This window comes from Lolium perenne, chromosome 4, assembly GCF_019359855.2.
Source record: "Lolium perenne isolate Kyuss_39 chromosome 4, Kyuss_2.0, whole genome shotgun sequence".
NCBI classification, from domain to species: Eukaryota; Viridiplantae; Streptophyta; class Magnoliopsida; order Poales; family Poaceae; genus Lolium; species Lolium perenne.
The window spans coordinates 50,408,448-50,427,372 of NC_067247.2; the positions used below are offsets into that span (position 1 = coordinate 50,408,448).

At 42.8% G+C, this 18,925-nt stretch overlaps 1 protein-coding gene across 1 annotated transcript; it reads right to left on the minus strand.

The window, feature by feature from the left end:
* Positions 1–402: 402 nt before the first annotated feature.
* LOC127346767 (uncharacterized) lies at positions 403–1,904 on the minus strand. The gene has a single exon (XM_051373034.2). It carries the CDS (start codon positions 1,902–1,904, stop codon positions 717–719), a length of 1,188 nt encoding a protein of 395 aa, XP_051228994.1. The 3' UTR covers positions 403–716.
* Between the last annotated feature and the right edge of the window lie 17,021 nt (positions 1,905–18,925).

Sequence of the window (18,925 nt, forward strand, 5' to 3'; positions counted from 1 at the left end):
ACATCAAATAAAATAAAAAAATCATAGTAATAAACCTACAACATAAAAGATCATGATTATTCAGATCTGAATCAATATAACCTGAAAATGTCAAATGAGCTCAGCTTGTTCCTTTTTTGCCTGGAACAAATGGACTTGGCCATCGCAGCAGGACTACCCAACAAGTGATAAAATGAACAACTGAGTCATAAACTTTATACCAAGTAATTGCGCCATCAACCAGAGTACATGATATACGCAAGTATATTTCATAAGTTAATTACTAATTAAGCAGCACACACAGAACACTGAAACTTCAATAGTTTGAATAGTAATACAAAATATGTCATACTACAGCACCCACTATCACATATCATCGTTTGGATTACATATATTTAATCTTATATAAATGTTTCACTGCAAATAGCAAAGAACGTATTGGCATTCATGCCTTCACGAGGATTGCATAGTATTGTAGCCACACGTGCCAGCATTGAGATCTCCAAGGATAAAGAGAGTAGTGGCAAATGAACGATCTGTGTTCAGACGGAACATAGAATGCAGTATCGCGTTGCCTTCGCTGAAATTGGATTCAGGCAGTAAGAGTGAGAGGTAAAACACTTCTTCAGTAATTTCGCCCCGCAGCATCCACCAAGCAGATCCCATCTTCATGTCCAGGTCAATAGTTGAAAACTCACTCCCTAAAGACTTTGCAAACTTAACCAGCTCACTCGTAATCAGCAACTTTGAAGCATTGATTCCGAAGAATAATAAATTAGCTGCTTAGAGATAGCGGGGACAACATAGACACTTTCGAATGGATGCCACAACCTGGTGGTTTCAAAAAGTTTCTTGACCTGCAGTGACTCAAGCTCGACCATGAAGGAACCGACCCATGTCTTCAAGAACATCACATTATTGCACTCAGCAAACCCTGAAAGCATTAGGAACTGTCTCTCCACCTCCGAATTCAAAGAAAGTAACTTGTCTAGTTCAATAGTTTTTTCTAGCGCCCATGAGGCGACACCATCGCAGTCGGTCTTTCTCTTCCATAATTGAGCGCTGGCGTCTGCTTCTGACACGAAGAGGAAACCAAGCCCACCACCCTCTGCACGCATAGCCGTGAGGTCAGTATCATCTTCAGACATATACACCGGCAACTCTATCACAGCTAGGCCCTGCCTCTCCAAATTAAACTCAAGGATATAGTATGAAGAAGTAGCGAAATTTCCATTAAGCGGCCAGTAAAGTGAATCCCCAACCAGCACACTGGGCATGCAGATATTGGTGAATTGAACGTCGGTATAAGCCTCGGGTGGAAGCGGTGCTGAGATGGGATTACCCCATGCACCGCCGGCCTGTGACGAGTAAACGGAGGCGAGCACTTGTCTATCGTCTTCGCACGCCGCTACCAAGACCACCTGGAAGTCGTGGACCTCGCCGTCAGCACGAAGCACGCCCCCCTGGATCATGGTTGTGTTCATGTAGAACACCGTTGGAACGGCAATCCTGTGCTGGTCGTCAGTGACGGGGTCCCACACCAGGACCTGCTTCCGCTGGTAGGCGAGGAATAGTACGAGGCCATGGCGGCATCCGAGGAGCTTCAATCCGTCCCCGTCGTGGAGCTGCAAGGAGAAGCGCCCTGACGGGACACGATTGGGGGCCTCCATAATTGGCTGGAAGGAGATTCTGCCGCGATCAGTGTTGAAGAAGCCCAGAAGGGGAGGGTTGCGGAGGTGGTGGCGGCGGAAGCGGCAGATGAAGTGGGGGTCAGTGACGAGGCGATGCCAGCACTTGCAGACAACGGATGCGCGCGGGAGGGACGAAGGCTGCGGGGGAAGGCAGAGGAGGATCTCGGAGAGCAGGTCGTCATCTTCCAGCGGCGGCGCCGCCGACGAGCGTGGGAGGAGGCTGAAACTGGTCATGTCGGTCTGCTGACTGGTTCGGGACGTGTGGTGGAGTTAAACCGCTCACGGTACGAAATTGGGCTGAGGTCGGGAGCCCACAAGGCCTACACCAGGCTGGACAATACTAAGGCCCACTTCTTTTAAGCTTCTGCTTATGCATAAGCCGACTTATGGGTTTCGGTGGGGGGAAACTGTGGTGGAGAGAAGCTCCTAGAAATTATCCTTCCTATTCTTTTGGGCTTGTAGAAATCTAGCTTATGTAGTGTGTTGAGTTGTGTAATGTCTGTAATGCCCTCGAATTTGATATATGCTCTAAATAAGTGATGGCACCATACGTGTGATAGTTTTTAGCAGAAAATAACATATGAACAAATGAGAAAAATTATGATAAGTCAAACGATAACTAGAATATGGAGTTGCAGTATAATTCATTACATGTCCAAATAAAAAAACGATAACTAGAATATGGGATATGTACCAAAATTTATACCAAACCCTCCCAGAATTTCATAGCATACACAAGTGCCCAGAATTTCGAACAGATGATTTGTGTAAAAAATACTAATGCTAAGTTCAAGACAGTTCATGTAAGCAATACAAACAAATTCCAGAGAACAATTGACATCACAGATTTCGTATTAACAACCGAAATTCGAGCTATTGGTTGGGAGCATTTCTACAAGAGATTTGAGACAAAAATTGTAAGCAAATCGAGCTAAAGTAGGCTGCGAGGACGACATCGTCCGGCTGAAGTAGTTTACAGGTTGTGGAAGACGAGATGGATGTCGCTGCTACGGGTAGGATAGCTGGGACATGCTGCTGCGGGAGGACGAGCTCAACCTAGCTGCTGCGGGGAGGACGAGGTCGTCAGGATCTGGAGGTCATCGTCGCCGGTTGGGGAGGATGAGGCTGGGGTTCCGGCTGGGGACGCTCTGCTGCGGGGAGGACGAGCTCGAGTAGGATGGTGAGAGGCGTCGCGGCGGTGGCCGGGGTGAGGAGCGGCGGCGGCGGCCGGGATGAGGAGCGGCGGCGGCGGCCGGGGTGAGGAGCGGCGGCGGCGGCCGGGTTGAGCGGCGACGGACGAACCCTAGATACGCATGTCTCTCGTGCGCGTGCGTGGCTGGGAAGAGGAATTTCTGCGTACCTGTCCCTGTTTGCTTTTTTTTTCTCTTTTCACTTGAGTCAAACCTGTTGGCTGCTGGGAATCTTGGGAGTGGCAGTTCAGCCGTAAAACTGAAGAAAAGGAGGGGCAATTGATATACCTGTTCGGTAGAAGCTCGGGAAACGCCTCAGAAACGGGTCGATGGCAGTTTCTGCGTAGAGACAGGAATGGAGCTTCACGGTGGGGAGAAGCAGGCCAGAAATTTTCCCTTCTTTTGGGCTTCAGCTTCTGTGGACCTAGAAGCTGCTCTATAAGCCCAAAAGAAGTGGCCCTAAATCCCACGTTGACTGTAAGCTAGATCTGGCGCAGTTCTAAGATCATGTCTAACACACCTCTTATTTTTCTGCCCCGTAAAACGCAAGTAGAGAATTCTGTATTCACTTTTCACTAGTACGGGGTCTGCTAGCTCGTACGAGTTTCCAACCCCTCAAAACAGGATTTTAGACAACAATTTTAGACAACAATTCGTGATCAAACATAGCACATCCAAAACATGTGATGCATAATTCATAATTTTTACATCACAACGCGATCAACACGATCATAACCAATGTTCAAACCACCACCAACACCATCAATGTGATTAACCATCAACGAGGCCATCGCCAGCGTCGTCACCACTCGTCGGAGACTCACCTCGAGAAGTCGACGCACCAACATCACTTGCAGCACGAGCTTGACGCGCGAGCATCTTCCTCGCCATGATGTCCGTCTTGGTCTCCTTCCACCACGCCAGCTAATCCTCGTCCATGTTGTCGGTGCGCATCATCATGATCTCCCTCTTCCTTCTTGCACTTTGGTTCACTGTCCCTCAACTTCCACTTAGGAAGATGTTGAAGAAGGGTAAAGCAATGTTGGAACTGAAATTCCTTGTTCTTGGAGCCGGCCATGTCTTTGTACCTCTGTAAGCATACTTGAGCTGCACAACAAAAATATTAATGTGATGTTTGCACATCATCAACACATAGTATGGATAGCAACAAATTTGGAGAACTTACATAGTCCTCCGGCACGTATCCACTAGGGGGGTTGTCGGCCACTTGGTCCAGGGCAGCACTCCAACGAGAACAAGCTGGTTTGATGATGTTCCACCGGCCTTCAATGGAGCGGTAGGATCTGTCGGCCATACTCTTGGTGCGAGGCTTCAGCTGGTGGTAGAGATCCTCGATGCGCTGCCAATAGCGCTTGTCGCCTTGGTCCACTCTGGTGCACGCATCCATCCCCACCCTACTCCAAGCACGTACCAAGATCGCGTCTTCAATCTCGGTGTAGTTCGAGGTGCGTGGCTTCGGCGTCGCGGAAGAACCGGCGGCAGCCGGATCAACCTCAACCACCTCCTCGTCATCGACCGCTTCGTCACCGTCATCCTCATCATCATCATCATCATCATCAATCCCTTCGACATAGTCCTCCCCAACGAACGCATCGATGCCGGCGTGCAAGTCCACCGTGGAATTTTTTAGCATGTCCATGTACGATGTTGTGGACTCACCATCGAACACCTTGTCTACGTCAATGGAGGGTAGCGGCGGCGCGGGCGTCGCCGCGGAGGGAACGGAGGGAGGAGGGGCCGTGGCCTTGGAGGGCGGTGGAGGCGCGAGGCCGATGCGGCTGATTGCCTTTTTCTTCACCTTGGGCGGCGGGGCACCCCTCGGCCCGGCCGCCTTCGTCTTCGTCCTTCCCCCCTTCTTGGCAGCTGCAGCAGTCACAACCGGCGGAGCTGCGGCCGCCGCAGGGGCTTCGAAGAACTGCTTCGGGATCCTCTTCCTCTTCAACGGGATGGTGGCGGAGATCATGGCCGACACATCGCCGACGTTTGGCGGACCTCCGACGGGGACATCAACCACCGTGGCCAAAGGTGGTGCACCGCCGGCGATCTGCGGGCCTTGCGGAGGATCCATGCAGCGAGATCCGGCCGCGTCGTTGCCGGGAAGGGCAGGGCGGAGGAGATCGGGCGGCGGCGGCGGTTGGGTTTCGCTGAAACTCTTCGCGCGCAGTGGAAGGGAGAATAGTGGTTTGGCCATGTATTCTCCTTCCCACCCCGCACAAGTAGGGGGCGAAGAGCCATCCCGTAACCAAAACTGGGAAAAATTGATACGGGAGGCTGATTTACGGGGTCTGCTAGACGGCCGGGTAGAGCTCAACCCCGTATTTTGGCGGTTATTTTACGGGTTTGGCCTTTTTAAGGGGTCTGTTAGACATGCTCTTAGGTCTCTCTGTTCTTCAGCTTCTTCTCCACGAAACCTGCCATGGAAATTGAATCCTCACACTAGCCATCATACTAGCCAGGGGGAACACTACACTCAGGTACAGGTCAGTCCTATACTACAATTGCGGGGAACCTGGTCAGTAGGTGGGAAATTCCATTTCAGGAGCGCATATATTTCATGCGCAACATCCCAGGTCACCATATGAAAAGTGTCCAATTTGGGGTGATTCCAATTCCAATGACTTGGTATGTGGGCAGCGCCAATGGCAGTCTAGGTTTCTTCCATGTCAATATCACTACAAAGGATTCCTGTTAATGGCTCAATTTGAAGAACGGTGGTATCATTCCAGTCACTCACGGTAGATCAGCTTGAAGGAGCTAGAAACTAAGATGAGTGAGACATGGGATGCAAACTACCATAGCAGGTTCGATAGTTAGAGGAGAAGAAATTTTTAGTTAGGTTACCACCGCACAAGAAGGTTACTGACTTGATTGACATTCCTTCGATCGGTCTGAAAAAGATCAATATCAGGAAAGAATTACAGTCAAGATCATCAGCTGGGCAGATGACTTGCCTGAAGTGGGTTCATTGTGTGGGTGAAGATTTGAGGTATCCCTCTACAATGGTGTTCTTGGGGAGTTATTGCCTATATTTCTAAGTGCTTTGGCCTGATTCTAAATGTGGATTGGGGTGAAAATTTCAAGTCTTCCTATGAGATTGTTAGGGGTTCAGTTGGCCGTTAAAGATGCCTCAAAAATTCCTCATTCCAGAGTGATGGCGCTAAAGAAAAAGTTTTACCTACTTGACTTTGAAGTGGAGGGTGAGTCGAGAGATGCAGGAACTAATCCACAACCTCCTCCTCCACCTCCCAATGGTGATGATGGAGATCTCGATGATGATGATGATGATGAATATGCGTAAAACTGGAATCGAATGGGACAGAACTCAGACCATATCCAATGACCAATGGTTTAGCAGAAACAACACTCTTCTCCGGCCACCTAGGAGAAACCCTTGTACTAAAACTTCTGGCAAGCCGACTGAGCACGTGAGAGTGAATGAGAGGACACTGAACATATTTCAAATATTATGAATATGGACATGGTAGATTCGGAGGATGAAGAGCAAATGATTGACGCTTGAGGATATGTGGTCGGTATTATTGAGAACATGCACGAGGTGATGCTATCTGGCTCCAAAACTATGAATTACGAGGGGGCAATCACAATGGAGAAGGAAAGTTTTGAGAGGAAAACCATGGATTCACCTCAAGACCCAACTCCAGTGGAGGTAGCAAAAATGAACAAGAAGAGGGACAAGAACTTGAGTCTGTACAAGCAATAAGACAAAGTGCAAGAATCATCCAAGATGGAAGAACTATGGTGGAAAAGGTTGTTGATCTGTAGTGGCAGAACGATTTGGTAAATCATTACGAAAGGTAACAAAACATTAGAATACTCGTTTGCTACTGTTCGTAGTTCAGCTCTAGCTGAAAAAGCATCTAGCATTATTATTTCGATGGGAAAATCAACGGATAAAACTAAGTATAACATTGCTCGAATAAAAACTATAGAATCTAGTAGAATGAGAGATTTACTAGATGACTAGCCAGATATTTTCGTACCTACTCCGTTTGACTCGTTAGAGTCTCCCTGCTCCTCTAGGAGTGGTAGGAAAAAAGTCCCAAAAGAAAAATTATGAGGATAGTGGGATTTTGGAATGTTATGGGTATTAATAACCCAAATAGGGTGCTAGAAGCTTAAGAGTTTACTTCATAACATAAACTTGATTTTATAGGCGGTATCTCGCTGCTTGTAAACGTTATCGGTGGCGTGGCGGAGTAGCGGCGTGCCAACACAGCAACTACGCCGTTGGTAGAGTTTCTACTGGTGGTGACATATTGTGTTGGTGGCATGCAACTAATTATTTTTAAAAAATACAAAAAAGATGGATGTTGTTATTTAATTTGACAACAATATCAAATCACATAATAGCAACATTTTATAATGTTGCATCAACATCATGTCACATATATAACAGTACTAAAAGCTAGATAGAGTAGTAGTAGCACATTAATAAGAATATATATAGCTAGGTAGGTGATACGTCTCAAACGTATCTATAATTTCTTATGTTCCATGCTTGTTTTATGACAATACCTACATGTTTTGTTCATACTTTATATCGTTTTTATGCATTTTCCGGAACTAACCTATTAACGAGATCAATGCCCAACATCTTATTTTTCCCGGGACCTTCCAGAAAGCAAAAGGGGGACCAGAGGGGAGCCAGGGGGCCCCACCCCATAGGGCGGCGCGGCCCAAGGGGGGGCGCGCCCCCCTATTGTGGGGAGGCCCCGTGGCCCCTCCGACTCCGCCTCTTCGCCTATAAGACCCCTCGTGACCTAAAACTTCGATACGGATTGACGAAACACCCGAAAGACTCCAGGGACGCCGCCACCATCGCGAAACTCCAATTCGGGGGACAGAAGTCTTTGTTCCGGCACCCTGCCGGGACGGGGAATTGCCCCCGGAGTCATCTCCATCGACACCACCGCCATCTCCATCGCCATCGCTGTCTCCCATGATGAGGAGGGAGTAGTTCTCCCCCGGGGCTGAGGGCTCTACCGTAGCTATGTGGTTCATCTCTCTCTCCCATGTGATCTTTATGTGATCATGAGCTTTGTGATCTAGTTGAATATCATCTATGTGCTACTCTAGTGATGTTATTAAAGTAGTATATTCCTCCTTCATGATGTAATGTGGACAGTGTGTGCATCATGTAGTACTTGGCATAGGTTATGATTGTGATCTCTTGTAGATTATGAAGTTAACTATTACTATGATAGTATTGATGTGATCTATTCCCCCTTTCATAGCATAAAAACGATATAAAGTATGAACAAAACATGTAGGTTTATTTACTGTTCTGTTGCACGATACAAAGTATGATCCCTAGGCCTTGTTTTCAAGCTCTGAAACACCGTTTATTTACTGTTCTGTTGCATGTTTACTCGCTGCCATCTTTATTTCAGATTGCTATTACCACTCATATTCATCCATATTACTTGTATTTCACTATCTCTTCGCCGAACTAGTGCACCTATACATCTGACAAGTGTATTAGGTGTGTTGGGGACACAAGAGACTTCTTGTATCGTGATTGCAGGGTTGCTTGAGAGGGATATCTTTGACCTCTTCCTCCCTAAGTTCGATAAACCTTGGGTGATCCACTTAAGGGAAACTTGCTGCTGTTCTACAAACCTCTGCTCTTGGAGGCCCAACACTGTCTACAAGAATAGAAGCACCCGTAGACATCAAGCACTTTTCTGGCGCCGTTGCCGGGGAGGTAAGGTAAAAGGTATTCACATCCTCCATCTACTAAGCTATTTCCTAGCACTATTGCCGGTGTGTGAGTGCTCGAAGCTATTTCCTTTAGATCCTGCAATTGCATCTTTTTGTTTCTTGTTTTTATTTTCACTAGTTAGGCATAATGGAAAACAACAAAAAAATTGGTGAGCTTTTTAATCTTTTTCCTGAGTTAGAATTGTTTGATGCGAAAATTAAAAAACCTATGGAACCTTATTTGCATGCTAGTAGCAATGTTATTAGTATGAATGCAATTACTGCTAATGCTATGGAGAAGTCTAAACTTGGGGAAGCTAGTTTTTGTGATATTTTTAGCTTCCCATCTTTAGGGGAGAAAATTTGCTCTGATAATACTTTATCTCCCATATGCGATAACTCTAAAGATGCTTGTGATATTTTAAATCCACCTACTGAAAGTATTCCATATAAAGTACCTATGAAAATTATTGAACGTGTTATGGATAACCGCTATGAAGGGGATGGAACTGTCCATCCTGGAGATCATTTACTGTTTTTGCATGAATTATGCGGGTTATTCAAGTGTGCAGGTATCTCTATGGATGAAGTGAAGAAGAAATTATTCTCTATGTCGTTGTCTGGTAAAGCGGCGCATTGGTATAAACTGCTGAAGAATGAGCATTCTCTTGATTGGAAGGATATTGTGCCTATATTTTATTCTAAATTCTATCCTCCAAGTGAAATTCACAAAGACCGAAACCGCATATATAATTTTTAGCCTCATGATGGAGAGAGTATTGCCCAAGCATGGGAGAGATTGAAGTCTTTAATGCTCAAATGCCCCAATCATGAGCTTCCTGGTAATATCATCATTGATAATTTCTATGCAAGACTTTCTTTTCAAGATAAAACCTTGCTGGATACTGTTTGTTCTGGATCATTCACACGCAATAAAGAAGAGTTTAAATGGGACCTTCTTAATCGGATTCAGGAGAACGCTGAAGATTGGGAGAACGACAAAAGTAAAGAGTCAGGTATAAATTATGATTATGAATGCATTGAAACTTTTATGGATACTGATACAATTCGAAATATGAGTGCTACTTATGGTCTTGACTCTCAAGTTGTTGCAAATCTTTATAAAGCTTTTGCCTCTCATTTTGAATTGCCTAGGAAGAATTTTGATAAGTATCATGAACCTTTCAAAGACACTTGCATGGAAAATGAAATTGTTGTTAATGATTGCAATAAACATGCTCAAACTTCTGAGAATGCTATTTCTTATAAGCACGTTAATTTTTGTGGAATGCATAGACCCTGTGGAATTAATCAAATCAAAGATGAATATTGTATCCACCATATGAATGAAAAAACTAGAAAGTGGTCTAGGGCTCTAGATGATCTTGGTAGAAAAGTGTGTGCCCTCTATCCTTTTATTTGTGAACTTTGCCATAGAGCGGGTCATTTTAATTTTCAATGCTCCTCCAATGATAATTCGAACCCCATGAGTGCTGCAAATTTGTATTGTGATGATGAAATTACTCCTAATCAGCATGATGAACTTACTTTATTTTTGTGGTGTGAAGAGTTATCAAGAAAAATCTCTTTGTTACATATGAGTGATCTTGATATTGATGATGTCCTGCATGGGTGTTTTTCTTATTGCATTGATAATTGCCATACAAATATTTACACACAAAATATTTTAGAAGATGACACTTTGCCAAAATATGATAGGATCGCTGTGTGTTTCAAACTTATTAATGAAAAGGAGGAATCCTCCCAAGTTTCTTCTATTGTCTCTGGAAATAAAGCAGGTTATGTGGAGAAGCCTCTCATCAAGCCTCTCCCTCCTAAAGAAGGGAACGAGGAGAAGGAGAAGAAGAAGAAGAAGGGAACGAAGAAAAAGAAGAAGAAGAAGAAGAAGGGGAATAAAAAGAAAGAGGTAACAGCATATCCCCGCGTGTATGAGATAACGATAGGTAACCGTAAGTATGTTGCTCCTGATAATTATTATGATAATGAATCTGAGTACAATGATCTTCCTATGCCCTTTACCTACATTAGTGATCATGATTTGAAAGAGCACACTACTTTTGATATTGCAAATCTCTGGGAAACTAATTCCGAAAATGATGATGTTAATAATTGCCATTGTGTCAGTACTATCCATGCTTCCTCCCATAATGATATAGAAAGCTCTAAGCTTGGGGATGAGGTGTTTGAAAATCCTTTTGCTACTAATCATTATATGTTTGATACATCTCCTTCTAGTAACAATGATGGTATGGTCACAGATGAACATATTGTGAAAGATAACTATTCTATTTCTTATGATGACACTGTGCCCCCAATCTTTGATGATTATCATAAAGAATGCCATGATATAGGTTATAACTATCCTTATGAAACTTGTCATAGTTATGATTGGGTTGCCAAAAACAATTCCCTTAGTATGCAACTTGTTTACCATGTTCAAATTCTTGATAATGATCTTGCTCCAATTACTATTAATGAAAAGAATTCTTCTTATGCCAAAATTAATGATACTTTTATGCATATGAACCATGATAAGAATGTTTTAAGTGATGGTTATATTGTGGATTTCATCAATGATGCTACTGAAAGTTATTATGAGAGAGGGAAACATGGTTATATGCATCTTAATAATATTAAGTTTCCCCTCTTTATGTTGAGAATCTTGAAGTTACTTGTGTTTTATCTTCCTATGCTTGTCACTTTGTTCTTCATGAATTCATTTGTGTACAAGATTCCTTTTCATAGGAAGTGGGTTAGGCTTAAATGTGCTTCGAATTTGCTTCTTGATGCTCTCTTTTGCTTCAACTCTTATTTCTTGCGAGTGCATCATTAAAATTGCTGAGCCTATCTTAATGGCTATAAAGAAAGAACTTCTTGGGAGATAACCCATGTGTTTATTTTACTACAGTACTTTTTTTATATTTGTGTCTTGGAAGTTGTTTACTACTGTAGCAACCTCTCCTTATCTTATTTTATTGCATTGTTGTGCCAAGTAAAGTCTTTGATAGCAAGGTTGATACTAGATTTGGATTACTGCACAGAAACATATTTCTATCTGTCACGAATTTGGGTCGGGTTCTCTGTAGGTAACTCAGAAAAATCTGCCAATTTACGTGCGTGATCCCCAGATATGTACGGAACTTTCATTCAATTTGGGCATTTTCATCTGAGCAAGTCCAGTGCCTCTAAAAAATTCGTCTTTGCGGACTGTTCTGTTTTGACAGATTCTGCCTTTTATTTCGCATTGCCTCTTTTGCTGTGTTGGATGGATTTCTTTGTTCCATTGACTTCCAGTAGCTTTGAGCAATGTCCAGAAGTGTTAATAATAATTGTGTCACCTCTGAACATGTGAAATTTTGATTATGCACTAACCCTCTAATGAGTTTGTTTTAAGTTTGGTGTGGAGGAAGTTTTCAAGGGTCAAGAGAGGAGGATGATATACTATGATCAAGAAGAGTGAAAAGTTTAAGCTTGGGGATGCCCCGTGGTTCATCCCTGCATATTTCAAGAAGACTCAAGCATCTAAGCTTGGGGATGCCCAATGCATCCCCTTCTTCATCGACAACTTATCAGGTTTCTTCTCTTGAAACTATATTTTTGTTCGGTCACATCTTATATATGTACTTTACTTGGAGCGTCTGTTTGTTTTTGTTTTGTTTGAATAAATTCATGCTTGTGTGGGAGAGAGACACACTCCGCTGGTTCGTATGAACACATGTGTTCTTAGCTTTTAATGTTCATGGCGAAGGTTGAAACTGCTTCGTTCATTGCTATTTGGTTGGAAACAGAAAATGCTGCATGTGGTAAATGGTATAATGTCCTGAATAATGTGATACTTGGCAATTATTGTGCTCATATAGATCATGTTTAAGCTCTTGCATCATGTACCTTGTACCTATTAATGAATAACTTCATAGAGCTTGTTAAAATTTGGTTTGCATGATTGGTCTCTCTAAGTCTAGATATTTTCTGGTTGAGGTGTTTGAACAACAAGGAGACGATGTAAAGTCTTATAATGCTTACAATATGTTTATATGTGAGTCTTGCTGCACCATTTTATACTTGAGTTTGCTTCAAACAACCTTGCTAGCCTAGCCTTGTATTGAGAGGGATTCTTCTCGTGCATCCAAATCCTTGAGCGAAAAACTATGCCATTTGTGTCCACCATACCTACCTACCACATGGTATTTCCCCGCCATTCCAAAGTACATTACTTGAGTGCTACCTTTAAAATTCCATTCTTTGCCTTTACAATACATAGCTCATGGGACAAATAGCCTTAAAAACTATTGTGGTGAAGAATATGTACTTATGTATCTTATTTCTTAATAAGTTGCTTGTTGAGCGTTAACCATGTTTCTGGGGACGCCATCAACTTTTACCCTTGTTGAATATCATGTGAGTTGCTATGCATGTTCGTCTTGTCTGAAGTAAGGGCGATTTTCATGATCAAATGGTTTGAGTATGCATATTGTTAGAGAAGAACATTGGGCCGCTAACTAAAGCCATGATTCATGGTGGAGGTTTCAGTTTGGACAATTAATCCTCAATCTCTTATGAGAAAATTAACTGTTGTTGAATGCTTATGCATTAAAGAGGAGTCCATTATCTGTTGTCTATGTTGTCCCGGTATGGATGTCTAAGTTGAGAATAATCAAAAGCGGGAAATCCAATGCGAGCTTTCTCCTTAGACCTTTGTACAGGCGGCATAGAGGTACCCCTTTGTGACACTTGGTTGAAACATATGCTATGCGATGATAATCCGTGTTAATCCAAGCTAATTAGGACAAGGTGCGAGCTCTATTAGTATACTATGCATGAGGCTTGCAACTTATAGGATGTCTTATACATAACACATATGATTTATTACTATCGTTGACAAAATTGTTTCTTGTTTTCAAAATGAAAAGCTCTAGCACAAATATAGTAATCCATGCTTCCCTCTGTGAAGGGCCCTATCTTTTACTTTATTGTTGAGTCAGTTTACCTATTCCTTCTATCTCAGAAGCAAACACTTGTATCAACTGTGTGCATTGATTCTTACATGTTTACCTATTGCACTTGTTATATTACTTTGTGTTGATAATTATCCATGAGATATACATGTTGAAGTTGAAAGCAACCGCTGAAACTTATATCTTCCTTTGTGTTGTTTCAAAGCTTTCTACTAAGAATTTATTGCTTATGAGTTAACTCTTATGCAAGACTTATTGATGCTTGTCTTGAAAGTACTATTCATGAAAAGTCTTTGCTATATGATTCAGTTGTTTACTCATTGTCTTCATCATTGCTTCGAATCGCTGCATTCATCTCATATGCTTTACAATAATGTTGATCAAGATTATGTTGGTAGCATGTCACTTAAGAAATTATTCTTGTTATCGTTTACCTACTCGAGGGCGAGTAGGAACTAAGCTTGGGGATGATTGATACGTCTCAAACGTATCTATAATTTCTTATGTTCCATGCTTGTTTTATGACAATACCTACATGTTTTGTTCACACTTTATATCGTTTTTATGCATTTTCCGGAACTAACCTATTAACGAGATGCCGAAGTGCCAGTTCCTGTTTTCTGCTGTTTTTGGTTTCAGAAATCCTACAAAGGAAATATTCTCGGAATCGGACAAAATCAATGCCCAACATCTTATTTTTCCCGGGACCTTCCAGAAAGCAAAAGGGGGACCAAAGGGGAGCCAGGGGGGCCCACCCCACAGGGCGGCGCGGCCCAAGGGGGGGCGCGCCCCCCTATTGTGGGGAGGCCCCGTGGCCCCTCCGACTCCGCCTCTTCGCCTATAAGACCCCTCGTGACCTAAAACTTCGATACGGATTGGCGAAACACCAGAAAGACTCCAGGGACGCCGCCACCATCGCGAAACTCCAATTCGGCGGACATAAGTCTCTGTTCCGGCACCCTGCCGGGACGGGGAATTGCCCCCGGAGTCATCTCCATCGACACCACCGCCATCTCCATCGCCATCGCTGTCTCCCATGATGAGGAGGGAGTAGTTCTCCCCCGGGGCTGAGGGCTCTACCGTAGCTATGTGGTTCATCTCCTTCTCCCATGTGATCTTTATGTGATCATGAGCTTTGTGATCTAGTTGAATATCATCTATGTGCTACTCTAGTGATGTTATTAAAGTAGTCTATTCCTCCTTCATGATGTAATGTGGACAGTGTGTGCATCATGTAGTACTTGGCGTAGGTTATGATTGTGATCTCTTGTAGATTATGAAGTTAACTATTACTATGATAGTATTGATGTGATCTATTCCCCCTTTCATAGCTGATGTTGACAGGTGCATGCTATGTTAGTACTCGGTATAATTGCGTTGGTCTATCATGCACTCTAAGGTTATTTAAATATGAACATCGAATGTTGTGGAGCTTGTTAACTCCGGCATTGAGGTGCTCTTGTAGCCCTACACAATGAATGGTGTTTGTCATCCAACAAGAGAGTGTAGAGAAAGTGGTATTTGTTTATTCAGTTATGTGATCAATGTCGAGAGTGTCCACTAGTGAAAGTATGATCCCTAGGCCTTGTTTTCAAGCTCTGAAACACCGTTTATTTACTGTTCTGTTGCATGTTTACTCGCTGCCATCTTTATTTCAGATTGCTATTACCACTCATATTCATCCATATTACTTGTATTTCACTATCTCTTCGCCGAACTAGTGCACCTATACATCTGACAAGTGTATTAGGTGTGTTGGGGACACAAGAGACTTCTTGTATCGTGATTGCAGGGTTGCTTGAGAGGGATATCTTTGACCTCTTCCTCCCTGAGTTCGATAAACCTTGGGTGATCCACTTAAGGGAAACTTGCTGCTGTTCTACAAACCTCTGCTCTTGGAGGCCCAACACTGTCTACAAGAATAGAAGCACCCGTAGACATCAGTAGGTAGCTACTCCACTGCCGGTTCTCGCTCAATTGCATCAAAATGTGGCGGCTCTCAGCACGACTAGAGGGATTTGGGAGCCGCCGGCCCCACCCTCACCTCCAGGCCGGATTCGGGAGGGATTTCCACCACCAACGATGCCTCTCCACCAGCCGTCCTTCATCGAGTTGCTGCTGGACCACGGGTCGCCGCCACCACTTCTCTCTAATTGAAGAACCACGACCACCAACACTCATCTCAAAAAACGTTCAACGGGATCTCGAAGAGAGGCCATGGATCTCCAATTCTAGGATCTCTAGGGGTGGCCATGGGGTCCAAATCGAGTCAACTGCGGGAGTTCGTCGCCACCATGAGCTCATGTGGCCGGCCATGTCCGCGTCGTTTTGCTCTAGCATAGATCCGGCAGTGGCAGAGGAGGTGTGTCGTCCTCCGTCGATCCAAAATCCATCTGCTCGCAAGGCCACCACCACCTACCACCGCTCACCATGGTCTCCATTCCCCTGCTCATCCATGAAGGGGTTCTTAGCAAAAAACGAAAAATTTCTTACTAGCGTATCTCGTTCGCCCAGATATATCTAGGAATAATGTTCTAACGGAGATAGTTTCGGTGACGTACCCTCGTAGATCGAAAGCGGTTAACGTTCCGCTAGAACATGGATGATGTAGTCGTACTCGTCAACGACCTCAGGGTCGAGTGTTGTCCTCCTCATACGACGTAAAGTGACACTAAGTGCAACACCTCGTAGTATCGCACACATACAATGTTCAACGATGACTCCCGGTTCTATGATCCAGCAGAGGTTGTGGAAGTAGATCTCCTAGATCCGAATCCCAGCAACGCTCTCGCGTACTGGATGTAGTAGATCTAGGGATCCTCTTTTCCTCAAGCCAATTGTGATGTACACTCATTCCCTCAAGTGCCCCACTATATATAGGGGGAAGGGGAGGGCAGGAGCTTGTTGCTTGGCAAGGTGGGACAAAAGGAGGGTGGACGGGATGGGCCAAATCGGGGAGGGGCTGTTGGGCCAACAAGGCCCATGCGTCTCCTCAAACCCCAACCCTAGATGGCCCACCCATCAGCCCATGGGGGGTGGTCGGCCACTTAATGGGCTCCCCTCCGGGAGGGCCCATTAAGGTGGGTTGCACCTTTTAATAAATATAAATAAATACATATATAATTAATTGAATTTCTTGACCTATCGAAATTTCTAAACTTTTGGAAATCACTGGAAATTATCACAATTATTTTGGGGCCATATATTTTTTCTCGATTGATTCAAATTTGAGTGAATTATGAATTTCATTTAATTTTTGTCTGAATTTTTTCCAAATTTTCGACATGAATATATTTTGGAACATATTGACCCCTGAGTATCTTTGTTGCATCGAACTGTTAGATCTAAATCTGATCAACTTGTAGAGAGATGGAACAAAAGAATACTGCCATCAATAGTACACGAAAGTTTCGGTATATCGCGTCATGCTGCTCATGCATGGATTCGCTACTATTCATTTTCTGGTTTCTCAATATTTTGTGGCATGGCATAAGGTTATCCTCGCGATCCCTATTCGCCGCTCAATGCGGGAGCGATTCGCTCCCGCTCAAGCGACGGACGGGGTGGGCCGGCCCATTAGCGGTTAGCAGGTATGGTTTTTTCCTTTGTTGTCTAGTTTTCGTTTTTTCTCAGGTTTTTTCGGTTTTTGATGGTTTCTTTTTTATTTTTGCTGCATTGGTTTGGTGATTTCGAAATTTGTTCAAATTTGTTTTTTTTCTTTGATTTAAAAATGTTTACATCATAAATTTGTTCAAATTTTAAATTTGTTTAAATTTGAAATTTTTTCAAATATGAAATTTGTTCAAATATGAATTTTGTTCAAATATTAATTTTGTTCGATTTAAAATTCTATGTTTTATAAACTAAACAATTGTCAAATTTGAACATTTTCAATTTAAATTTTTTTATGTTTGAACAATTTTCAAATTTGAACAATTTTTAAATTTAAACATTTTAAATTTTAAAATTTTTGAGATCCGAACTTTTTTAGATTCAAACATTTTTTAGTTCGAACTTTTTTAGTTCAAAATTTTTTCAGATTTGAACATTTTTTAAATTTAAACATCTTTAAAGATCTAAATTAAAAGGGAAAAAAAGGAAGAAGCAGTACCTTTTGTTGGGCCCAGGTTTGGAGCGGCCCACGAGGAACCTGTTCAGGTGGAGCGAACGCTGCCTCCCGCTTAAGGCAGCGAGTAGGCGCTCCCGGTTATCCTGGGGACTGCTTAACACCGACCTGGTCGGTACTTCCAGGGTACCGCACACCCTGCGCATGCCCAAAGTGGCCAGATGGGCCGCGGCCCAACAACATCAGGTAATACAGTTTTTCTTTTTTCGTTTCTTTTTCTTTTTTTCGGCTGATTCCTTTTAGACCCGATTTTTTAAAATTATTTTTTTTTTCTGAAATTTAAATATTTTTAAAATTTGAACATTTTTCAGATTGGAACAATTTTCAAATTGCAACAAATTTTAAATTGGAACAAATTTTGAACAATTTTTAGAATGAACAATTTTTTCAAAAATTCGTTTTTTCTCAAAATTTGAACATTTTTCGAAAATGAACATTTTTAAAATTTGAACATTTTTTGAGTATGAACATTTTTCGGATATGAACAATTTTTAGCTTTGAACAATTTTCGTTTTGAACACTTTTCAAAATTTGAACTTTTTCGAATTTAAACAATTTTAAATTTGAATTTTCGATTTTGAACAAAAATAAAAATAAACAGAAAAGAAAGAAAACGGAAAAGGAAAACAGAAAACAGAAAACAGAAAACAGAAAAAAGAAAAAAAAAAAACAGAAACGGAAACGGAAACAGAAAACGAAAAAAAGAAGAAGATGATAATGGGCCAGGCCCAATACCCGACCAGGGTGTGCGGTGCCTGGTAGGCACCGACCTGGTCGGTGTATAGGATTTCCGGGTTATCCTGGAGGAGCTACGTCCTACATGAGGGCCAAACCAGGCCGTGGCCCGCCCAGTTTTGGAGCAAAGTTAAAATTACTAACGTGTAAGCACCCTCAGCGCCCACTTTTTCACAGCAATCATGGCATACGTTTATTTTTTATTTCATTTTTGAAAGAAAGGAAAATTTTGCCTTAATCCATTAATAAAGAAATGTTTTATAACAAGGTTTATAAATTACTAACTGCCTCCGAGCTACATATACAATCAGTCTCCTAGTAAAAGATGACCCAAATATTTGGCCTCGGCAAAGGCCTAAGTTCTAGCTTCCATCTTAATTTTCCACACAATCAATCTCCTAGTAAAACATGAACCAAATATTTGATGCTCACGTTATTGAAGGTCCTCGCATGACTTGGAGGGAACCTAGTCTTGTCGCTTGGAGG